We start from the raw sequence: 26,378 nt of genomic DNA, 5'->3' as shown, positions 1-26,378 counted from the left end.
TCAAAATCAGCAGCGAATTTTCCAGAAGTAAAAATTTCAGTAGTTTAGCTCTTTTTATTTCTTCCTACTTCAGCATATTTCCAAGTCATATCAACTTCAGATTTATCAATGGATAGCCATGTTAATAACAGAGGAAATAGGTCTCATACATTCATTTAGCCAACTTCTTTACTCTCATCTTTTCAAGAGTCATATTGTACCTTATTTCGTTTTTAAGTCACTTGTGTTTGTAAGCAGTGTGATTTCTAAATATTATTCATTTGCCAATCAAAATGTCAATCAAATGTCTTTCCTATCTCATATAACTTTCTTCTTTCTCCTTCATTTCATGATTATTGTATTTTTCATATATATTTTATAATTTTATGAATGCTCAACTGATCTGTCAAAACAAACTTCCAAATACCCTGTCGGTTGTATTGTTTGTCAGTTCCATTGCTTCCCCTAGAGACTTCTTTTCCTCTGCACTCCTACTTCATCTAGACTAGTTAATTTTTAGGATGGTCACATATCCCTTATTCAGAGACTTCCCTTCTTCACCTATCTGCACTAGACTCATGTTATGTCCTTGTTTTGGTCAAATGCATCTCAGTGGCTTCCTGAAAGAGAGAGAGTGCATGGAAAGTCAAATTCTTCTGGGAGTCAATGAATATCTGAAAAAGCCTTTATTCTTTCTTCAAATTTGAGAGCTTGTTTGGAGGTTCAAGCAGGGGAGCGCAGCTACCTTGACCGAAGAACGGTCCTCTCCTCTACGGGGGAGGTCATCCTCTTCAACCCAGCACGCAGCTTCGGGAGGGACACACATGGAGCGGTGAGGGAGGAAGGGGACACCCGCTTAGCCAGCCAGATCAGCTGAATCAACCCTGGCGATCAATGGGGTGACAGATGTCGCAGCCAGATCGCCCTCACATCCTCTTTCTTCAAATTTGAAAGTTTGGTTGCATATAGAATTCTAGGTTGACGTCATACCAGCTACATAACATACAGGACCTGGTGCAAAATGAAGTTGTGGGGCTTGTTAAAAAATTATTAAGAATTTCAGGGTAGTGACAGCAGCGCACTATACAATGAGTGCTTCTAAGCACAAGGTCCTATATGACTACCTGGTCACATGCCCACAAAACTGGCCCTGGTGGGCCCTTTCAAAATGGAGAATCTTAGTTCTGGGTAATTGACTTTTTCTTTGATCATTTCCTCTAACCCTGATGTCCAGAAAGTTAGTACACTGGATATTAGATCTCCTGAACGGGCCCTCTAATTTTCTTAACTTTGTAAGATAAGATAACCTCTTGCTGTCTTTTTGTCCTCTGTAGGATATTAGACTTCGTTCTCTACTCCTTTTTAGACATTTTTATGTAAATCTTTAGGATTTACTTCTAAGAGTTTCTTCCATACCATTTTTTCCATTTTAAAAAGTAGCATTATATTCTTGTTTCCTGGATGAATCTCTTATTTTGCCCAAAGGAATATCTTATTTTCTCATTTTTTAAAAGTTTTTCTTTGGTCTTTGTATTGTTTCTGTTTTCCCCAAGTTTTTTAAAATTTTATTTATATTTTTCTATGTCTTTCGTATTGGAGGTTTTCCCCTCTATGCTTGCTCACTGTTGACAGGCCATTAATATTAAGAGTGTGGCTCTGAAAAGTGATTAAAATCTCTCTGTGCATAGGTAGTGCTTGTCACCTGCTTAACGTCACTGAAGGGTGAGCAAGCTATGAAATGTTTCCAAAATGTATATATATGTGTGTGTGCTTGTGTGTGTGTGTGTATATAAATATATATATATATAGAGAGAGAGAGAGATCATATTTATGTTTTTATCAACACCTATATATATATTTAAATCTGTGATATATTTATAGACTTGAATGTGTGTTTAAATTTATTTGTATTTATATATATATATACAAATAAATATAAATACAATATAAATAAATAATAAATATAAATAAATATAAATACATATATGTGTGTGTGTGTGTAATATATATATATTTACTTAAATATATAACCTTTAAAGAAAATCCTGGAAAATCTACACAGTTCATAGTATTCCAGAGAAGTAAAGTATCTAGGCACAAACGATTGGTTCCCTCTGTAGAGTCAACATGATCTTACTGTTCTTTTGCCTACAAATAGGAAAATGATCTTGAAAGCATTTCGAACTATTTGGGTGTTTTTATCTCTGTACTTAGAAGGAATTCTTCTATATGCTGGGAATTATGCATGCCCATTTCTATAATAAAAAGTTTATGTGAGGGGCACCTGGGTGGCTCGGTTGGTTGAGCATCTGACTTTGGCTTGATTGTGATCTCAGGGTTCTGGGATTGAGCCCCATGTTAGGCTACCTGCTGAGCAGGGAGTCTGTTTCTCTCTGTGTTTCTGCTCCTCCCCCTGCTCATGCTCTCTCTTTGTCTCAAAGAAATGAATAAAATCTTTAAAAAAAATTTTACTTAAAGTAAAGTGATAAGCAGTTTACCTAAATTGTGATTTTGGGAGACGAGAGAGAATAATTATATATTCCTTTGTACTTAAAAAAAATACTTTTCCAAAAAAGAATACTTGTCCTTCATATACTCGCCACCTCATTTGGATATTTTGTTCCTTTAAATGTAGAATGTAAACTTATCTTAGGGGTTAATAATATTTGTCATACAATTGTTCCCATTGTTTTTAATGATACCAATTGTTTTAGGAGTCATTTATCTCATAAAATAAAGGTAACAGGAGATTTACAATTATAGTATTTACATAAGTGAAAGAAAAAGGTCTTAAAAATACTTTAAATCTGTATGCCTTGCTTCTTAGACTGAGGTTAGGATTTAGTTTCCTAAGCACTTAGCTGCAGAGTAGATAAGAGAATTTCAAAATTTAATGGCTTCTTACTATCGAATCAGAGGCAACAGAACTTACTGAAAACTACATAGTAGCTTCTTTGTTGACAGTCCATATTTGTGGGGTTTTGTTGCACTCCTGTGTAAGGCCATCTTTTAGTGTTAATGTTAATACCTGCTATAGATATTCTTGTACTTTATCTTTTATGCTTCTCAGTATGGTGTTACTAGAACTACATCTTTCTCACTTTTGTATTTCAATAAGGTCACCAATGGGGATGTTAGTAGGGATTTAACAATTATCAATTCTCTTTTAAATTGGATTTATTAATTTATTTATTAAGCAGGCTCTATAGAATTAAGGATGTCCTGGATAATTTATATCCTCGAATTAATAACAACTTGCATATATAGAGAAGATTTTTCAATATCTTAGTTATGCAGGTGGTCCCTCTGCAAGATGGGGTCATGTAGCAGTAACTTAACAGTATTTGAAGTACTTGATTAAGAAAATGACACCAGTTTATGCTGAATATTTTTTCATTTCAAAAGTTGCAGTTCTATATTTGAATAAAAAAATTATTCAATCATTTCAACAGCTAAGTATTCGTTGTTTAAAGATAGAAATTGTTTCTAGTCTGTAACTATTTATTGAATCACAGAGCCAGTCAGTAATTTTCAAAAATAGTGTTTCTATTTTCATTTCTGTCTTCCTTTAAGTATTCTGATCATTCAAAGGTAAGGAAGTCCCTCCAAAAAGCTAAGATCATAATCTGTTCATAATATTCAACCTGATATTAAAAGTCTCAAAAATTATCAAAGACTGGTGTCATTCCCATTGGGAGAAGATTAGGAGTGTAATGCTGGTTCATATTTTTTTCATGTCTCCAATGTGTAAGTTAGAATTTTAGTTTTTAATTAAATTGATGAAAAATGAAGATATGCAAGAAGCATCTATTTTGTATATGCCCTTTTTCTATCTCAAATTACTGATTACATATTTTATTTTTAAGTTATATTGGTAAAAATTGACTTATGCAAACACTGATGAAATAGTGTATGAAACTTATGAAATCATGACCACAATTAAGAATATTAACATTTCTCTTAGTTTCAAAAGCTTCCTTGAGCTCCTTTGTAATACTTTCTTCCCTTTCCTTCCCAATCCCCACCTCCTCCATTCCCAGGCAACCACTGATCTGCTTCCTGTCACTATAAGAATCCTTCACATTTTCTACAATTTTGTATAAATGGAATCACGCAGTATGCACATATCTTATTTCACTCAGCATAATTATTTGGCATTTACTCATGTCAGTAGTTCATTCTTTTTTTGCTGCATAGAACTTCTTTGGTTGGATATGTCTTAGTTTGTCTTTTTACTCTTGATGAATATTTGGATTGTTTCCAGTTTGGGGCTATTACAAATAAAGCTTCTTTGAACATTTGTGTACAAGTCTTTGAAAGGACATATATTTCTTTTTCTCTTCACCGAAGAATAGAATGGCTGATTCATATGGTACATGCATGTTTAACTTTTTAAGAAACTGTTTTCAAAATGATTGTACCTATTTACATTCCCAACAATAGGATATGGTAATTTTAGTTGCTGAACATCTTTGCCAATATTTCATATGACCAGTTACTTTATTTTTGACTATTCTAATAGGTGGTTGGTTGCATCTCATTATTATTGTTTTAATTTGATTTTTTTCTAATGATTAGTAATTTTGAGCCTCTTCTCAAAGATGCTCAAATTATTTGTTGTGAATATATCTTTTTTAGTGAAAAGTATGTTCAAATCATTTGAAAATTTTGTATTAGGTTGCTTGTCTTGTTATGATTGGGTTTTGCAATATCTTTATGTTTTGGATAGGAATCTTTTATCAGATATATGATTTGCAGGGGCACCTGTGTGGCTCAGTCGGTTGAGCGTCTGCCTTTGGCTCAGGTCGTGATCCTGGAATCCTGGGATCGAGTCCCACATCAGGCTCCTTGCTCGGTGGGGAAACTTCCTCTCCTTTTCCTTCTGCTGCTCCCCCTGCTTGTGTTCTTGTGTGCTCTCTCTCAAATAAATAAATAAAATCTTAAAAAAAAATATATGATTTGCAAATATTTTCTTCCAGTCTATGGCTTTTCTTTTCATTCTTTGAAATGTCTCTGAAGAACAGAAGCTCTTAATATTGATGAAGTTCAACATTATTTTTTCATAGGTAGTGCTTTAAGTGCTGTATATAAGACATCTTTGGCTGAGTCAAGATGACAAAATTTTTCCTATGTTTTCTTCTAGGTTTATAGTTCTAGGTAATACATTTAGATCTGCGATACATGTATGGATCAAAGTTCCTTTCACACATAGATATTTCTATTTATCCAGCACCATTTATTGTGAAGGCTATCCTTTTTCCACTAAATTATTTTTACACCATTTTCCAAAATCTATTCTATATATTGATAGATATCTTTCTAGACTATATTCTGTTCCATTGATCTATCAACCTACACTGCTGCTAGTAATGTACCATATTATGTTATTTTTACCATACTATTACTGTAGCTTTTTTTCTTTTAATTTAATTTTTTTTCATTGTTCCAAGATTCATTTTTTATGCACCACACCCAGTGCTCCATGCAATATGTGCCCTCCTTAATACCCACCACCAGGCTCACCCAACCCCACCCTTTTCCCCTCCAAAACCTTCAGTTTGTTTCTCAGAGTCCACAGTCTCTCATGGTTTGTCTCCCCTCTGATTTCCCCCCGCTTACTTCTCCTCTCCACCTCCCAATGTCCTCTGTGTTATTCCATATGCTGCACAAGTAAGTGAAACCATATGATAATTGACTCTCTGCTTTGACTTATTTCACTCAGCATAATCTCTTCCAGGCCCGTCCATGTTGATACAAAAGTTGGGTATTCATCCTTTCTGATGAAGGCATAATATTCCATTGTATATATGGACCATATCTTTTTTTTTTTTTTTTGGTCCATATCTTCTTTATCCATTCATCTGTTGAAGGGCATCTTGGCTCTTTCCACAGTTTGGCCATTGCTGCTATGAACATTAGGGTACAGATGGCTCTTCTTTTCAGTACATCTGTATCTGTGGGGTAAATACCCAGTAGTGCAATTGCAGGGTCATAGGGAAGCTCTACTTTCAATTTCTTAAGGAATCTCCACACTGTTTTCCAAAGTGGCTTGCACCAACTTGCATGCCCACCAACAGTTATTTACTGTCTTGTTGATTTTGGCCACTCTAACTCATGTAAGGTGGTATCCCAATGTGGTTTTGATTTGAATCTCCATGATGGCTAATGATGATGAACATTTTTTCATGTGTCTGATAGCCATTTGTATGTCTTCATTGGAGAAGTGTCCATTCATGTCTTCTGCCCATTTTTTGATGTGATTATCTGTTTTTTGTGTGTCGAGTTTGAGTAGTTCTTTATAGATCTTGGATATCAGCCCTTTGTCTCTAGTGTCATTTGTGAATATCTTCTCCCATTTTGTGGGTTGCCTTTTTGTTTTTTTGACTGTTTCCTTTGCTGTGCAGAAGCTTTTGATCTTGATGAAGTCCCAAAAGTTCATTTTCACTTTTGTTTCCTTTGCCTTTGGAGACATGTCTTGAAAAAAGTTGCAGTGTCCGATGTTGAAGAGGTTACTGCCTATGTTCTCCTCTAGGATTTTGACAGACTCCTGCCTCACATTGAGGTCTTTTATCCATTTTGACTTTATCTTTGTGTATGGTGTAAGAGAATGGTAGAGTTTCATTCTTCTAAATAGCTGTCCAATTTTCCCAGCACCATTTATTGAAGAGACTTTTTTCCACTGTACATTTTTTCCTGCTTTGTGAAAGATTATTTGACCATAGAGTTGCAGGTCTATAGCTGGGCTCTCTACTGTGTTCCACTGGTCTATATGTTTGTTTTTGTGCCAATACTATGCTGTCTTGTAGCTCTAAAATAAGTCTTGAAGGAGCACCTGGGTGACTCAGTCAGTTAAGCATCTGCCTTCAGCTCAGGTCATAATCTTGAGATCCTGGGATCTTGGGTCCCTTGTCAATATCCCTGCTCAGTGGGGAGTCTACTTCTCCCTCTCTCTCTGCCTCTCCCCCTTGCTTGTGTGCTGTCTCTCAAATAAATAAATTAAATTTAAAAAATAGAGTAATCTTAAAGTCTTACAAGTATTGAAATAGTGTAAGTCTCCAACTTGTTCTTTTTGTTATATTTGTTTTGAATCAGCATGTCAATATATGCAACAATAACAAAAGCCTGGGGGAAATTATGTGTTAACAATATTGAGTCTTTCAATCCATGAACACAGTACATCTCCTTTATATAGGTCTACTTTGATTCCTTTCAGCAATGTTCTGTAGTTTTCGTGTATAGGGTTTCCATATTATTTTGTTAGACGTATGTCTTTTGGGTATAATTTTAAATGATACTGCTTGTCATTTTTAATTTCAAATTGTCCATTACTATCATATAGAAAGGATATTGACTTTTCCTTATCTGTTTGTCTGTATTGCAAACTCTTTAAAATCGATTATTACTTTTAGTAGCTTTTTGATATATTCTATCAGATTTTCTACTTAGAGAATCATGTTGCCTCTGAACAAAGATGGTTTCATTGCTTCTTTTCCAATTTGGATGCCTTTTATTCTTGCCTTATTGCATTGGCTGTAAGATCCAGTACAGTGATGAATAGCTGGGGTAAGAGAGGACCCTTCCTTATTTCTGATGTTTGGAGGAACGCATTGTTATTTAACTTTACTGATCACATTAACTGTAGATTTATTTATAACCATCATCAAGTGAGGAAGCTCCTCTCTGCTTCTAATATGCTAAGAGTTTCATGAGCAATTGATGTTGGATTTTGTTAAATGCTTTTTGAGTATTTAGTGAGATGATCTTATGGCTTTTCTTATTTAGTATCTTAATATAATGTTATATTGATTAACTTTTCAATTTTATTACAACCTTGCATTCCTGGGGTAAATTTTTTATATGATATACTATTCTTTTATATATTGGTGGGTTTGATTTCCTGAAATCAAATCCTCAAATAATCAGGATTATTTACATTTAAGTTCACGAGGCATATTTATTGATATGTTGCTTCTCTTCCTCCTCCTCTTCGTCCTTCTTCTTCTTCTGTTTTCATCTGGTTTGAGTAATTTTGACCTCTCAGAATGACATAGGATTAGGATTAGGATATAGGATTTTTCTGGAAATGTTTGCAAAGAATATGTTATTAGTTTCTTAAACTTTTGACATGATTCACCAATGAAGTCATCTGGGCCTGAAGCTTTCTTTATTTTAACATTTTTAACTTCAAATTTAGTTTACCCATTTCTTTCTGAGATTGGGTAGCTTTTGTCTTTTAAGGAAATTGCTCATTCTATGAGTTGTTGAATTTATTGGCATAATGTTATATATATTATTGTGTTTTAATAATAACTTTTAACAACCTTGCTTTCTATCATCTTTGCTGTATTTGGGTCAAGTTTGGCTGGATGATTTTTGTTCTTATTATGGATCAATTTTCTTGCTTCTTTGCTTACCTCATAATTTTTTGATTGGATAAAAAACTGATTAGGAAAACATCATGTACCCCAAATTGAAATTATAAGGAAGCCAGAGAAATTTCAATTTTGTTAGTGAGGAGTAAATTTAGTATGGTTTTTTTTCTAAGTTGGGAGAGAACACAAGGGATGGTAATCTTCAAAGAGCTCATGATATAGGCAGCAGCCCAGATATGCCTAGTTACTAAACATGATTCAGACAGTTAAAGATGGTATATGAAGATAGATATTTCAGTAAGAGATAAGAATTTCAACCTAGGATGATGAGAGAAGTTTGAGGAACAATGACTAAATGAGTTTTCTTGGAAATTAGGGTTGTGTGAAAAAAGTAATGAGGAATTTATGCATTTCAACATTTGACCATATTATGTTTATATGTCAGGCCATCCCCAGAGATTGCAAATACCTTGAAGATAGGTACTGTGGTGTACACACAGGTGCCCATGCATTATATGTGTGTGTATCCTTACATATTGCATTCACATATATTCTTACATGTATTCATATGTATAAGTATATATCCATCTATATATATCTCTCACAGACCCATATATAGTAATAAATGCTAAATATTTATTTAACTGACTTGGATTTTTAAGACTTTTTTGGCACTATCATCTGCTTATAAATAGGTGGTCTATGTTGTTTGGTACAACAGCTATTAAATTGTTCTGCTACCCAGCAGAGTATTCAGTGGACTCTCCAACCCAGCAATCTGTGGAACCTGTACAGATTAGAACATCTAACACATCTACTTAACCTAAGTTTCAGAGACAAGAAGAACATACCTAGACCTTGCATTAAGAACACTGTTTTTCACTATGCTTCCCTACTCTGATGAAAGAAGCCATATCACAAGGCGCCTTAGTCGTTGAGTCAGTTGAGTGACCAACTCTTGATTTCAGTTCAGGTCATGATCTCATGTCATGAGACTGATCTCCACATCAGTCTCCATGCTGTGCATGGAACCTGCTTAAGATTCTCTCCTTCTGGTGAACCATGAGAGACTGTGGACTCTGAAAAACAACCTGAGGGTTTTGAAGGGGCAGGGGGTGGGAGGTTGGGGGAGCCAGGTGGTGGGTATTAAGGAGAGCACGTATTGCATGGAGCACTGGTGTGGTGCAAAACCAATGCATACGGTTACACTGAAAAGAAAGAAAAAAAAAGAATGTATGGCAAATAATTTTTGTTCAGAGATTAAAGGGGAATATGCAGATAACTTTGTGGTCTTCTGAAGCTATTCAATCAACATCAGATGAATTATTTCACCGCATTCCCATTATTCAGAATTTCATAGATCTTAATTGTGTCCTTTCTTCTCTGCCTATTGTGAATGATTCTGTAATACAGTATTTTTTTAGCTGATCTGGGACCAAGATCATTATTCTTGGTTTCCTCCCATTGATTTTAGAAATTTGTGGCTCTGACGACTACCTCAAGCTTTATAATGTATCTCAAGCTAGTGTTAAATTCATTTATACTAAAGATTAAAGACAAAATTTAAAAAAAAAAATTCTCTCCTTCTTCCCCGTCCCTCCCCTCCTTAAAATAAATAAATAAATAAATAGATAAATAATTATTAAAAAGATGTTTTACTAGATTAGGAGAACCTGTTTTTTATGCAAATGACTGTGATTTCTTTTTTAGTTCTGAGAATTAGCCCATAGGATGGCTTAGGAATTAGATAAATATAATTATCTTTTTTCAAAAATTAAAAATTTGTATACATACATAAAGTAAAGCCTTAATACTTTAGAACCCACTAATTTAGAAATTATAATCATTTGAAAATGATTCAGAAAGATAATTGACCTTGTATTATCTATAAATGGAGTGAAATCATAGTCTAAATAAGATTGTTGGGGATTATTGTATGCATAAATTGACTACAAAAGCAAGTTCACAATTGGAATCATGATGATATAAATTATCCCATTAACCTGCTCTTCCAATTATAAATAATCTCTTTACAATACAACAGTTTTCCTTTTCTGTAAATAGAATTTTGTACTTGCTAGAGGAAATTTGGTGCATATAGGCAAAGGAGATAAAAGAGAAAGAAGTCCTAGTAACCCCCAAATCTATATTTCCTTCCAGTCTTTTTGGGTTGGCATAGTGAGTTTTGGAGTGTGTTTGTGTGTATATAGGACATAGGGGTGGTTATGATTTTGTAGTTATAACCTTATCTAACTCGATTTTCTGATGAGGTGGTAAAACCTTTTTGGAGTATTTTTTCAGAGCAATTTCTTGTGCCAGATTATAGGCTTAGACCCCTAGTACAATATAAAAGTTCATAACCTTTATTGTTTTTAAACCACATAAAGATGTCTCTTTGAAACAGCATGTTCCTTGTCACAGATTTCATCAGATCTGATCTGCTGATGGGATGATACCCCATCATTTAGGAAGTGCACCTGTGGTTAGATTCTCAGGGACATCCTCTATTCATTTTCTATGATGATTTTGCCATTCTTGAGTTCTTTATTTTGAGTCATTTCCTATTTTACTTGTCAGTTAGGACTGACATAAAAGTCTCAAAAGAATAGTAGCTTAAATACAACATTTTTTTTTGTTTTCTCATATGAAATAACTTCAGAGGTGGGTGACTTCATTTGGGTAGATTCACAGTATGTGACTCAGGCCACTGGCATCTTCCTTCTCTGCCATTCTTAACGGTTAACTTCCTATTGCCAGGATGACTCAGGATCTTAAAAGGCTGCTGGACGATTCCACTACATTTGGGCAGCAAGGAACTAACAAGGATAAGAGAGAATCCCTTCTAGCTGAGTTACCCTCTTCAAAATCATTGTTCTGAAAGTCTTATTCAGCAACCTCCTATCACTCTCCTTGGCCAGAAAGCAGTTGAATGACTCTACCTAGATTCAAAAGAGCATAAGGATCAACGAAGCCATGTCTGGATTTCTGAAAAATGTAGGTTTTTTAGTGGAGGAAATTGTTAACTCAAATAAAAAGATTTTATTTATTCCAAAGAAGAGAAGCCAATCATCTGAAGTATTTAGTGCTTTTAAAAGTACATCATATGACCACCAAATACAACCACATTGTACCAAGTAATTTTCACAAGAAGGATACATGAATGGTATATGTTTAAGTCACTGCAGAGCTGTGACTCTTTTGTTCTGACACACAAAAGGCAGTTTCACTAAATATAATGTGTTTGGGTCATAAGCATTACAAAAATCTCAGAACACTCTATGTGTTACTCCATTATCATCCTATTTAGACAGGATTAGTTGTTCCTATCTCAGTAACCTGTTTTAGTTATCTTTGTTTTGTTTTATTTTGCTGATTGTGTGAATAAGACTTTTTTTATTAACACATAGATTTTATTTTGCAAGGTTATTATCTGTTAATATTTTATCATACAAAAATGTATGGCACAAAAAATAATTGTTTGTAGATTCCTGAATAAGAAGTTTTAGTCTAGGTTATGGTTTTTTTCCCATGGAGAAATAAAGTACTTCTCAAAACTCTTGCTGAAATTTTTAACTTATCTTTATACCCTTAGCCTTGGTATTACAAATCATCCAAAATAAATTTTCAGAAAATCTGCTACACTATCTCTAAAATGGTGCCTGAAAGTAGATGTACTCCATTCTCTCTAAAATACCTTTACTCAGGAATGGAATTAAATTCCATCTGCTGACTTAGGAAAATGGATAAGTTGCCCTCACATTGTTTATCTATACAAACAGTAAAGAATTTACTGTAAAGAAACAGTAAAGAGAGTAAAGAATATGTTTTCCTTTTTCCCTAGTATAGTATAATACTAGTATAGTATACTAGTATAGTATAATATCTTCAGAAACACTTGGTTTATAATTAATGCACAAAAGTTTCTGAAAATGTTAGGAACTTGTAGAAGTATTCATTTTCATATTATACCACTACATGAGCTATCTATTACTACATAAAAAATTAATCCTCAAATTTAATGTCTTCAAACAATAACATTAATTATCTCACAGTTTCTATGAGTCAGGAATCCAGACATGGCTTCATTGATCCTTATGCTTTAAAATTCCTCAAGAAGTTGGGACACATTGTATATGCAAAAACAAGAGAACATATTGTATAGATTTGCCTCAGGTGAAAAATCCTTTCAGTAAAAACACTAAGCATACATACATATATTTTTCTCATCATAATTGTGTTTTTTCAGATATTTTGGCTTTCTTTTTGTTTTGATTGCTATATACAGTGAATAATGCTACTGTAGTGATATAAATAGTACCCTTTGAATAATTTTTAGTACCAAATTTGAAGAAGGAGAACAGGCATAGAATAAATTCTAGTGTTAGGAATATACATATACATATATATGTATATATACATATATATGTATATATATATTTTTTAAAGATGTATTTATTTGACAGACAGATCACAGATAGGCAGAGAGGCAGGCAGAGAGAGAGGAAGGGAAGCAGGCTCCCTGCTGAGCAGAGATCTGGATGTGGGGCTCCATCTCAGGATGCTGGGATCATGACCTAAGCTGATCCAGCTGATCATGACTGAGCCACCCAGGCGCCCCTGGAATATACTTTTATGGAAATATTTCTGTTGTTTTGAATTTCCAGAAAGACTGTCCTTGAAATATGGTATCTAAAATAATAGTCTACCACCCTAATATTACTGGGAGGTGAATATAATTTTCAAGAGTTGTTTAAGTGACAAAAACTGAACTTAATTATATCAAAAAAATTCCTGAAAATATTTCTATTTGATGGTCTAGAAAGATACATTACTAGTTTAACTTGATTTGTGTATTTAATACTGGACTATTTTCCACATAATTATAATAAATCTCTTATTTCTCTTTCTTGGTTACTTTTATGAAACAGACTAAGATGCTTAGTCAAGCAGCTGGAAAAAGGTGATGTTAACGTCGTAGACTTAAAGAAGAATATTGAATATGCAGCATCTGTGTTGGAAGCCGTTTACATTGATGAAACAAGGTATGTTTTAGCCTGTCTTCCCTTCTATCTTCTTTGCCTCTCTTCCCTTTTTCCCCCTGGTCTTCATTTATCTCAAACATGAATTTAGCATATCTTAGTCATGAAACTGAAATTAAAATCTTATTAAAATTTAAAAGGTTTTTCTTCATGTAGCTATTTAACTGGACTATGATCCATTCTTTAAAAATACACATTTTAATCCAAATAGTGAATATAAAAAAAGAGTCAAACAATTAAGTCACAAAATGAACAAACTGAAGAGTCCTCTTCCCCACCCTCATTGCCTTTAGGCGAAGATTTATAAACTCAGAGACATAGGTATTTTATTTCGATTGTCACCAATATAAGGATTTTCCGATTATCTCAAGATTCCAGAGTTCCTGCTGAGAAAATGGGTGCCACATGTCCACACATTCTCATAAGATGTACCTATCAGATTCTCTGTGTGGGGGTTTACTAAGGGATAGTCCCCAAAGCATATTCAGTCATCGCTCAGACCTTAATCACTTAACTTCATACTTAGCAGAGTGGTAAGGAGATTAAGAAATGGGGATTTATTTGAAGAGCATTCTTAGCTTGGTGTTGTGGCTTTGACCAGGTGATTTGCCTTCCAGGGGCCATTTGGCAATATTTGGAGACATTTTTGGTCTGGTTAATGGGAGTGTGTTACTGTTATGTGATGGGTAGAGGCTGGAGATGCTGTTACAAATCCTGCAATGCACAGGAAATTCCCCCACAACAAGGAGTTACCACTCCTAAGTGTCATTACTATGGAGATTAAGAAACTTTGGCCTTAAGAGAGAACTGCTCTTTTTCTTCCTTTTTTCCCTAAGAGGAGGCTTAGCCCAGAACCTTAAGAGGGCATCCTGAGGGTCCTAATGCTGATAGAAGACTCTGGAGTATGATATGATAGTTTGTAAGAGATTTGACCACTATCTCTTCGAGTTTGGAGGGTACTGAGACTGGTTCCTGATTCTCATCTCAACAGAGATAAAGGTGGCAGACTGGTTCAGACTACCTTGAATTCACAAGTAAAAGGGACACTGTGGAGGAAGAGACGTGTCCCTCCTGAGTTTAGCACAGAAAATGCACTAAGTTTTTCAAAGTCATAAGGCAAGTGGAGTAAAGTCTTTAGAAGGGATTGACCAGTATTGAAAGAAAACTGACTTCAGATGATGAACAAGAGGCTGGCTACATGAGGTGATTGTTGAATGAACCAGGGAGAAATCATAAAGATGCAGCCCAAATACCAGCGAACATATAACACCCCAGAGGGTGTAGCAAGTTCTCTGAAGGATACACAAAAGCTCCCCAGAAGAGAAAAATAACCAGGATTTGGGCATCTGTCCCATACATGACAACAAGCACACCCATCTTGTAACAACCTTTGACTCCTATAATTTCCTGTGATATCCACCACATCACTGAACAATAAGAAAGAACAGAGTGAGTGGGACAGATGATGGGACAGGGACATCCATCATGCCCCTTCATTTCTGCAAGTATCCATGCATGAGTCAGGCCTGGGCTTGGTGGAGGATAGAACTGTTAAATCAGATATGAGATTGATGTTCTTACATATCCATGTGTCCTGGGCTTAAGCACACACACACACACACACAAACACACACACCCCACACTGTTGTTTCACAGGTAAAAATTCACATGATTTAAAAAATAAGATAATGTAAAAAGGTACCTCATGGAAGTCTTGCCTCGACCCTATCCCATCCAAATCTACTCATAAATTTCTTACGTATATTTCCAATGGTGTATTATTTTATTTCACAATTTTCTGTTCCTTTTTTATGGAAGGTGGCACACTATGTACATAGTGTTTCATGTTGCTTTCTTTCCCTTTACTAAGGAACCTTGGAGATCTTCCTATATCAGGTACTGACCTTTTTAATAGGAGACCATGAGGATTTTCACTAATAACAGGAAAAAGCATGGTGCAGGCTATGTTGCACAGGTGATTTTTTTTTTTTTTGTCCCCAGAACAGAATTCTTCTGTGAAAACATGATTTAGAGTCATAAATTAGTGGTAGGGGGAATCATAGCCACCCTTTTAGATTATAAGCTTTATACATAATCGTTTTCCTGGTTAACTTTCACTGAAGGTATATAATGTATATTATTCTTCTAAGCGAACAGAGACTCAAAGTGTAAATAGAAAAAAATCTGATGTTCCTGTAATTTCTTTGCTTCTTCATTTCTTTGTATGCTCTTCATTGTCTACAAAATTGAGTGAATGTAATATGTTCAATATTTCTTTAATCTGTCCCTGACATTTTATTTTTTGTATTTATTTATAAAAGAAAGCAATTTTATCTTAAAGAATTATTTGGAGATTTACCTTATTCATCCTATGATGGCATAATGCTACCTATCTGGTTCCCCTAAGTATATCTTGTCTTTCTTTCAGTTGGTAGATTATTACATGCTATATTTATTAGGTTTCCCAGAAAATTACAATTCTATGGATATTTTGTTAACTTAGTTCTCCATGATCTCTAACTCATTTACACATATGTTACATTTCTAAGTATAGTTCCTTTTCATTTGAAAATTACTTTTTTAGAAAATTGCTTTTTGCAGAAAGAAAAAAATGCTTAACTGCTTCATGGTAGAACTGGAGTGTGTGTGTGTGTGTGTGTGTGTGCACTCCTGGGTATTTACCCCAAAGACACAGATGTCGTGAAAAGAAGGGCCATCTGTACCCCAATGTTTATAGCAGCAATGGCCACAGTCGCCAAACTATGGAAAGAACCAAGATGCCCTTCAACGGATGAATGGATAAGGAAGATGTGGTCCATATACACTATGGAGTATTATGCCTCCATCAGAAAGGATGAATACCCAACTTTTGTAGCAACATGGACGGGACTGGAAGAGATTATGCTGAGTGAAATAAGTCAAGCAGAGAGAGTCAATTATCAAATGGTTTCACTTATTTGTGGAGCATAACAAATAGCATGGAGGACAAGGGGCGTTAGAGAGGAGTAGGGAATTTGGGTAAATTGGAAGGGGAGGTGAACCATGAGAGACTATGGACTCTGAAAAACGGTCTGAGGGGTTTGAAGTGGCGGGGGGGTGGGAGGTTGGGGTACCAGGTGGTGGGTATTATAGAGGGCACGGCTTGCATGGAGCACTGGGTGTGGTGAAAAAATAATGAATAATGTTTTTCTGAAAATAAATAAATTGGAAAAAAATAAAAAATAAAATAAAATACAGTGAAAAAAAAAAAGAAAAAAAAATCCCAGCTCTTAACACTACGTCTTTCCCAATTTTTACTCAAATGACACCCACCTTTTCACTATTTTATTTTAACACTTCCATGCCTCCATGGCATCTTAATTTTTAATTTGGATTAATGATACTACCCCACATTTGGACCATCCAAGGGCTCATATTAGTCTCCCCACAATCCTATGCAGCTGGCAGAGTGACCATTACTTTCTTCACTTTACTAATGAGAGAACCAAGGTCTTAGAAATAAACAGGTTTGACAATGGTCACAGATGTAGGCTTTGGCAAAGCTAGGGACAGAAACTAAGGCATGGCTTCTCTTCTCTCTCTTAGTGCTCTTCTCTCTATAACTGGTATCCTCTCGGGATGGTGTTTAATGACCTCCAAAAGATGACAATGTGTAAAACATTCTGACAGTTGGAATCGTCGATCTTAGAAAAACAATACTTAACATTTATTACTAAAAGCCTCTTATTATAGCCTGCTATATGCCAAGTACTCTTTTAAGCATTTTAATGCACTATTTCATTTAACCGTCATAGTAATCCCATGAGCTAGAAACTTTATTATTATCATTTTACATACCTCATACATAGGAGGAAATACATTGACAAAAAGGTTACATAGCTTACCCCAGCATCTCATCTGCATCCCTTTGGTAACATCTGACTTTGGCGACTTTGGAGACTTCCTGGAAGTTTTGATGAAAGCTCACGTGCTGTCAGGGTTGTCAGACTCAGTGGTGTGTGGATTGTGTTTGCATCACTTCCAACTCTGCCTTCAGTGATGCCACATTGGTAGCTTGAAATTGGCTACAGTGGGAGTATTTATTTACACCATGGAAACTGGGAAATGTAACAAATCGGGATTTGTTTTTTTCTGGAGAGCCTGTGGTTAAACATTTACCATCATGCCACTGGTTAGACCTAAGATTATCTCGTGTATCTTCCTAAGGCTGTGATTTATCTTCAAAATACAAGCTAGAAATTTTTGAGCAATAATCCTTGATGTGATATGATTTCCAGTGGACTTAGTAAGACACGGCAGTCAACTGAGAATGTTTTTGTTGAGATGCATATACAATTATTAGAGTTTGCCTTTGGAATATTAGTAAAACAGATGATTTAGGAAGAGAGGTGGAGAAGCATTTAGTTGCTTTTAAACTTCATATAAAAAACCTACTGACTTTTGAGATGTTTTTTAATGGAAAATTCTCTTTCTAGAAAAAAATGTTTCAGTGAGTATTCCAGCGAGGCTTTATTTTTCGTTTTTTTTAAATTTGGGCTGGACTTCAAAAAAAGGTCAACACATAATAAAACAGGAAAAAACAAATTATTAATTGGTTTAAAACACAGACACACACACACATATACACACACCCCTTTTCCTGCTAAGCTTTAGTGACTGTAGGGTTTCAGTTAAAAAAACAAATTAAAAAAAAAAATCTCTCTTGATGGATGATTTAAGTGAGAAAAATAAAAACAGTTTCTGACAGAATTTGAATTCTGACCTTCTTTGAAGGATTATAGCAAAATTTCCTAATGAATACAACTCTTTGTTGGTTTTTCAACAAGACATTTTCAAATATAAATGCCAATATTTTATGAGTCCTGCTTTTGAAAGTGCCCCTAGAGGCTATTGTTTTTCAAAGCTGCACAGTTGTAAGTCAGAAACATGTGGCCTTAAGGGAAAACAAAAACAAAAACGAAACAAAACAAAAAACCTGTCCAACTGTCCTTATTTAGATTGAGAAATTGCCAGGCAAAGTAGCATCCTCAACCTCATGAGTTGCTATGCATGAAGGGAGACAGCTGATTGGGAGGTATACTTTCGGAGATGGATATTGTGTTTACTAACACTACCTAATGACACAATTTATATCTCCATCTTGTTAATGTGAACCAATCCAAGTTTTGGGATTACCATAGTTAAGAGAACAGACTTGATTCAGAAAGAATGTGTTGTTCAAAGCCTGGATCCTCCACTCAATACTTCCTTTCTTTAAGCAAATTACTTAACTTCTCTATTTCCTAGCTTTATTATCTGTAAAATAAGAATAATGACAATGCCTGCCTCATAAGGCTCAATTATTATAAGGCTGATCTGAGGATTAAATGACAGAGTAAAAGTTGAATAATAACCACTATTTTATCTTACTAATAAAAATGCAGATACCTCTAGGATACATATCATATTAAAATATATGATTTATACTCCCAAGTTAATCAAATAATTTCCTAAAAGTAGTTTTTGATCCTGAAAAAATAAATGAAGGCAGGTGGGTTATAGTTACTTGAAAATGAAAGCAAAGTCCAAACTGATGGAAAGGAATCTTAATAGGATACATGTCTGGATAAAAACATTCTCAGTTGACTTCTGTGTTTTAGTAAGTCTAAGGGTCCTTCATTTTATGATAGATTAACTTCAGCAAGAATGTGGTTATATCAGTCAGGACTTTCAGAAGTTATTCTGGTTGAAATTGAGTGAAGTTTGGAACACCTTAGAGTCTAAGCCCCTTGAAATCATCAAGTACAGGAATTTACATGAAACAAATCGTTACTGAGCACCTGAAGTACATACCAATGACACTGGTCAGCAGAATCAGTACAGTTTTGCCCACAGCTGGTGTCTAGAACTGGCTCTAGAGCTATGAAAACAAACCTAGGCATGAAAGCAAATGTTGTTGTTACAAGCAATAAGCCGGGAGGTTCTGAGTTAGAGAGAAAAATCGAAGCACACTGGCAGATCACAGGAGGAAACACTGAAGAGCTCCACTCAGTCATTATGAGCGGGAGTAACAGGGAATAAGAACTGTACAGAGTTAAGATTCCAAACTAGGTAGGATTGGACAACAGGTATTCCTTAAGGTTAATGAGTTTTACTCTCTGGCAAAGCTTCCCATGCACATTCTTAAATGAATGGCTTCTTCTTCTTTTCTTTTTTACAGATTTTTAAAAATACTTATTTATTTGACAGAGAGAGAGAGGAAGCACAAGCAGGGGGCCTGATGCAGGACTTGATCCCAGGACCCTGGGATCATGACCTGAGCTGAAGGCAGACGCTTAGGGAATGAGCCACCCAGGCACCTCTTAAATGGATAGCTTCTAACAAAAGGAATTAATTTTTTTTTAATGTCTGGAACATGCTAGATATATGACCACTGGAGTTCAGAAATACAGTGTCTGAGATGTGAATTTGGGGATTGTAACACAGGGGTCTCGGACTTTTTTATGCTTTATTTTTATTTCAATAATTGGAATTCCTTTGTTATTTCAACTTGTTACCCAACCTCAAGTTTTTGAGAATGCGCAGCAAGAGTTTACTTATTTTATCCATCCTTCCTGGCTGTCACTTTCTTCTCCAGCCAGCTCTCTGGCTTCACACTGTTGAATTATTCCTCTGTAGGTCACCTAGTTTCCTCAAATCCAGCAATCCAAAGGTGAGTACTACTCCCAAGCACGAGCTCAGTGCCTTTGTCCAGTTCCCCAGACTGATGCTAGACTCAGCTATAAGTGCTGTAAGACCTTCTTGATGCATGCTCTCAGAACCCACAATGTGACCGCTTCCATAGAGGTCCCCTCCCAGGCATTTATCTGCATCCTCTAAAGTCTAAGCCCATCCTCCAGAGGCCAGCTGATCATCACCTATGGGAGGGCCTTTCAAGGTATTTTCCTACCCTGAGTTCAGGACCTCAAGCTGCAAGACCAAGAGAAAGGAAGGAGGCTATCAAAATTAATGTCAAGTTGTGCATTCATCTCAAGGATCAACAAAGTTCAAAGACTATGCAGTCTAAATTTATATTTAGACACTGAATTTGCAGCGCGCTCTTCTCCCAATGAGGACAACTATGTACCTCGCTGTTCAGAGATGGATCGCCTCTTGCAGGCACGCTCTCTCAGTCTTCTATGTGCCAGAGTAGGGCCTTCACCTTACTTTTGTGTAGTTAATAGGTCTATTCAAAATATTATTCCTAGAACAAAAGAGCAGTCTTTTTCTGAAGGTAAAATAAAGCCTCAGTAGAAAAAAAAGCAAATTATTTTTTTGACTTTTCAAATGTGCATTTTTCTCTCTTCTAACCATTAAGCTTTCAAACAGTCTTGGAGTTCCATCACAGTATGGATCACCAGGTAACCCTCTTAACCAAAGTCAGGGGGAAAGATGAAATGTCGGATGGACGTGTGGAGTGGAAGGGTAGACAAGGACAGATATGAGAAAGGCAAGCATTGAAAGTTGGGGATGGTGTTACCAGAGAGGAGACATAGGAAGATATAGAAGCATATCTGAAGATAGGAACCACTAAAAGCCAGTGGAGAGCTGGGTTACTGAAAATGGTAAATCGAATCCCACAGGGAGAACCACTGAGTGGAGTTTCAGTAGAAAAGCTGGCCAGATTATGGTAGTATGAAGAATTAATGTAGAACAGCTCAAGAAGAAATTAGATTATTTTTTAAGAATTTGCTAGTGTAGGAAAAAGCCAAAATAGAACAATCTATTAGTAGGGACATTTGCTTGTTTGTTTCATACTTTTTATAGAATGGAAGGCTTCCATTAGCCTGGAGACAAAGAGCGGAAGAGATACGTGGGTTAAAGAAAAATAATATTTATAGAAAGAGTAGGTGAGAAGTTATCCTTAGGAAGTTACCTAGGAAAAAAGTAAAACAGCCAAGCATAAGTGGAATATATAGATAAAGAGGGAGAAAATAATGCACAGCTAAGCCCTTCAAATAAGCAAAATATAAGTAGCACTGCAAAATCAGAAAGATTAGTTACTATTTATTTTTTAAAATATTTTATTTATTTATTTGTTTGTTTGTTTGTTTGAAAGACAGAGAGCGAGAGCACACGCGCACAAGCAGGGGAGCAACAGAGGGAGAGGGAGAAGCAGGCTGTCTGCTGAGCAGGGAACCTGGTGTGGGGCTTAGTCCCAGGACCCTGGGATGACAACCCCAGCTGAAGGCAGATGCTTCACTGACTGAGCCACTGAGGTCCCCAGTTACTATTTATTTTAAACTCAGTTGTTCAGCATGGTTAAGAGTACTGTGACAGTTATGGCCAAACTATAGACCACGGACTATAACACAATGGGTTTAATGTGACCATGGAGAGCAATCCCTTTGTGGTCAGTCACTAAGACCTGCACAAGATGATGGCACTGACTCATGTGTGCTCCAGCACAGGCAAGAAGGGAACAGGAAGAGAAGGACTAATGAACACTTTTCGTGACTATTTTAATTATAAGTGACAGGAAGCCCAAACAAACCACCTTCAAGAAACTCTCACTGCCAAAACATGGATGGCTAGTCCTGACTATAAGCATAGGTGACTCTGGGCAAAAATGATGTCAAGGGACTGGCCTCCGTGTTTCATTCATTCTGTAATAGCCTCCTTTTGATCATTTGAGTGGTAGCAAGATGACGATGTATTTTCAAGCTTTATAGCCTCACACCCTCAAATCCAGTAGGAATGAGAAAGGGTTTCTTACCCAGATGCTCCAACAAACATAACCTTTATGTTTCATTGATTCTAGTCCGGTAATATATGTATCCCTCAAACAACATGCCCAGGGGAGTTGGATATTTAAGTGGCATCTCATGAGGCAGGTAAGAGATCAATTTTATTTAAATCACTTGCCAAAGAATTGAGAATGGAGGAGAGTACTTTGCTAAACAACAACAACTTTGTCCTCCCTGGAGTAAAAATGAACATGTTTATGTTAGTACCACATGCAGGGGACCTTGATCAGGATTTGTGTGGAATGTTGAAAACTCCTATCCAGGCTTTGCTCCTACTAATAATAAGCCTCCAGGCAAGAGTCTTTGATTTCCTTTTTCCCTAGTCATTGGGTTTTTAACATGGAAGATGAAGTCTCCAGCCCATTTCTGTCCTGGAATTCTGTGGTTTTATCCATGGTTGCAAAGTCCCTTTGTTGTAAAGACCTACTCGTGTTGTTGTAAAGGTTGTAAAGACCTACTCATGCCTAACGGGCTCTGGTCACCAGTAGGGTGACAGGAGGGAGCTGCTTATCATTGGCTAATGAGAGATCATTTATAGATATGGGCTCTTGTATATTTTAGGTCGCTTTTATTTGGAGGAGTCCCGGAGGAAATCAATTTAAAGGGTATGTGCTAAGACACTGCTCGAGTTCAGTGAATCACTAAAAAGCAAATTCTGATTTTTATGAACTCCATTTTTATGGTGTGAGTTGTAGGGAGGGGTGGTTGTTTGGAGTGCTGTGTTTGTAGGCTGTTCTCACCCTGTGGATGGAGTGTGAAAACCAGGCTTAGAAAAAGTGGCAGTACATTTCGGTTGATTTTCATATTTTCCGTCCATCTGTGGTATGTTACTTTCTACAAACTTTCAAAAACAGCCTCAATAGTGAAAAGGGAAAAAAAAAATCTGACCAGATCTTTTGAGAGATGACTAACAAGAAAAAGCTTCATGTATTATATAAGATCTTACTGTTTGTGAAATTTGGCGTTAGAAAAATATAAATGAATATTTACTAGATTTGACAGAGATATAAATTTAGGAGCACCTGGGTGGCTCAGTTGGTTAAATGTCTGCCTTCAGCTCAGGTCATATTGTGAGGGTCCTGGGATCCAGCCCCTCGTGGGCTCCCTGCTCAGTGAAGAGTCTGCTTCTCCCTCTCCCTCTGCCCCTCTACCCCCATGTGTGCTCGTACCCTCTCTCAAATAAGTAAATGATATCATTTTAAAAAGAAAAATATACATTTAAATATTATTCTTTCCTAACAATGATATTAATAGGTTGTTTGACAACTAACTATAGCCAAGGCAACACATTATGCATCTTCCATTTTTGATTGTACATAATTCTCAAAAAATCGTATGAATTAGATGTTTATATTATTTCCACTATAAAGTTAAGAAACTTGAGGCATGAAGAAAGTAAATGGACTTGCTCAGGGTCATATGATTATTAAGTGTCAGAAGCAAGTTCAAACTTAAATCCAACCCTAACTCTTCTCTTCTTCCTCGCCAACAACCCCCCCTTTTTTTTTGTATTCTTTAGTGTTTTATTTTTTGTTTTTCTTTTTTAACTTTTTATTATTTTTTATGTTTATTTTTACATATAAGTTATGTACATGTATATCTTTTTCCATTCCTTTTCATTAAATTGTTTTATATTTATAATATTTTCTTTCTTTCTTTTTTTTTCCTTTTCTCTTTATTTTGGCATCTAGTTTCTTTTAATGAACAGTCCAAAACACATACTGGATCTAGTTGCTGCTTTCCTCTTTCCTCTTTCCTCTCCATAAATGGGAGTCCTGTGCATCTGGGTTTTGCTGTATCTGAGTGTGATGCTTAAAACTGATACAACCATCTTGCCATAAGCATAAAGCTAAATGTAACACTAAAGGGGAGAGTATAGAGATGGAAGAACCTAAGTCCTTGATGTTATCGACCTGCTGATTTTTAAAAAGGCCTTCATGGAGTCAACATACCTTTAGTTTTCTTCTTAAGGAAAACAGTAAATCTCCCTATTATTTAAGCTGCTTGAGGTTGGGGTTGATGTCATGTGCTGTTGAGAGCATCCTAACAGCCACATAGGTCTGCCTTGTTTCAAAGCTCAAATTCTTAATCTCTGATCCATCCAAGGAGTGGTCTTACCCTAATAAGAAGTCCTAACACAAAAGTTTGCTTTCTGAGTTAGCTGCTTAGAATTCACATTCTGTTTTCCTGTAAAACAAGGTAATAGGTTGATTCCGTTTCCGAGGTAGCCCACAAAACCCATTGATTCCATGAGACAGCTAAACAACAATAGGTGATCCTTGGGCAAGTATCAAGTACTAGAAAGTCAGATACTTAAGATTTTTCTCATTAAATACAAGATTTCCTCATTCTTTACCATATTTTATCAGCAAGCCTACCTCCAAAGTGTATATGCCTCATCTACTGTCCCTCACTTTTCTCTCACCTCTATCTCTGTCAAGTGTGCTCTGAGTCACCATCATCTTTGAGGTTGTCTTTCCTGACACACACCAACCAGCTCTGCTCTGGGATCTTGCTGTCCTCCCATTCCACTCAGAAGCGGGGACCCAAGGTAGGGTGGGGCAAACAGCTCTCTTCTATTCCAGGATCCTGGGAGTTTATCTGGGGCATGTTGTCACTCCCCTCAGGGTTTTCCTTAGTTTGGAAAGTCAGGCAGGATTCAGTGTTCCTTCTCAAGATCACTTCTGTCTTCCTTCCTGACTCCTCTTGTTTAACCGAGGGCATCTATGCACAGTCCTGGGAATGGAAATTCTGCTCTGACTTGTGTATTCTTCCATTGTCTTTACCTGGGCCTTTCTGCCTTCTATGGGAACTGGAATTGGAAAAGTTAAGTCCAGGAACAGGAGTTTTCTTTCTTTAAGTAATTGTGTTTCACATAGAACTTGAGTCAGTGAATGAAATCTTGGTTGACTGTATGGACAAAGGGCCACAGGATAACAGCAAATATTTAAAAAAAAAACATTTTGGGATATCATCTTTTCACACATGGAGCAGATCCTGATTGAAAATGTTAACATATATAGCATGCATCAAAACAAACAAAAAATGACTTTGTTGAACAACCATTAAGACTAGAGATTCTCTGCCTATGTTTTTATACATCACTTGTTCAACAAATATTTATGAAGGACAATCTATATATACAATGATAATTATTTTTCTATTCTGTTTGGGTATTGTTCACTCCCTCTTGTCCTTCTGGTTGCATTTTTGGCCTCCTAGGTTTAGAAAGAAAAATATATTCTTTGTCTTCTCTTACACTCCTGTCTTCCAGATTCACTGAAGTTCTTCTAAGTACCATGTTCCATCCCAACTCAGCTGAGAAATCAACTTTTCTGTTTTGCAATTAAGTAACATACAGATATTCTCATTCGTAACATCAATATAAGATATTCATTAATGAAGATACCTTTATGGCGATTGTCCTGCCGGTACTTTTCTCGATAGTTCCCCAACATTCTTCATCTCAGAGAGTGAAATAATGGGCCTATGGAAATAAGCAGTGCTGCTAACACCATGTAACAGAATACAGCTGAATCTCATTTTCTTGGCAGAGATATTTGGGTAATTGGCAAGCTGTGAATGGATGAGAGCATTTCTCAAACTTTAGCACTCCTGAGAGTCACCTGGAGGGCTTGTTCAGAGTGACGGGCTCCACCCCCCAAAGATTCTCCTCTAATTGTTTGGAGCAGAGTCTTGAAGTTCCCAGGTGTTGCTGATCCTGCCGGTCCACGAACCACACTTTAAGAACCCCTGCTCTGGAAGATGTCAAAATGAGGCTACAAAAAAGAGACACGAATGTTAGAAATGTAATGGTTAGAATTCTAACCATTCTAAATATTGTCCCATGTGGCACATGAGATGGTCTTGTGCCAAAATGCCTCCTTCAACCAGGAAATTCCATCATCAGACAGGAGCAGTGAGAGGGGCTGAACCGGAGATGAGCTGTGCCTCAGAGCAGCAGGGCTTGGGCACAGGGGAGGCAGGCCCGTCCTTTGATTTGCGGTGTGATCACTTCTCCCAGATCTGTGAAACTAAAGACCCTTGGGCTTCATCTGCAGCCTGCCAGCCACCCTTTCCTCCACCCTAGCACTGTTGGCAATCTTCGGAATGATGCACAGTTAGATGAGGAACAGAATGCCCTTCTCTTATGTCTCACGTCTCTGATTGGAAAAGGCAACATATCTACTCCCTGGAAAACAGGGCAGGGAGACCAGTACTAG

At 36.3% G+C, this 26,378-nt stretch overlaps 1 protein-coding gene across 6 annotated transcripts in view; it reads left to right on the top strand.

The window, feature by feature from the left end:
• The window catches only part of PDE1A (phosphodiesterase 1A), a 344,668-nt gene that overhangs the window by 233,607 nt on the left and 84,683 nt on the right, over nucleotides 1-26,378 (top strand). For all 6 annotated transcript variants that reach the window (XM_044242484.1, XM_044242487.1, XM_044242483.1 and 3 more), the window contains one exon: nucleotides 13,280-13,393. In XM_044242484.1, the coding sequence (XP_044098419.1) occupies nucleotides 13,280-13,393 (114 nt within the window). The remainder of the gene's footprint in view (nucleotides 1-13,279; nucleotides 13,394-26,378) is intronic.

This window comes from Neovison vison, chromosome 3, assembly GCF_020171115.1.
Source record: "Neovison vison isolate M4711 chromosome 3, ASM_NN_V1, whole genome shotgun sequence".
NCBI classification, from domain to species: Eukaryota; Metazoa; Chordata; class Mammalia; order Carnivora; family Mustelidae; genus Neogale; species Neogale vison.
The sequence above is the reverse complement of the archived record's forward strand: the minus strand, read 5'-3'. Positions and strand labels throughout refer to the sequence as shown.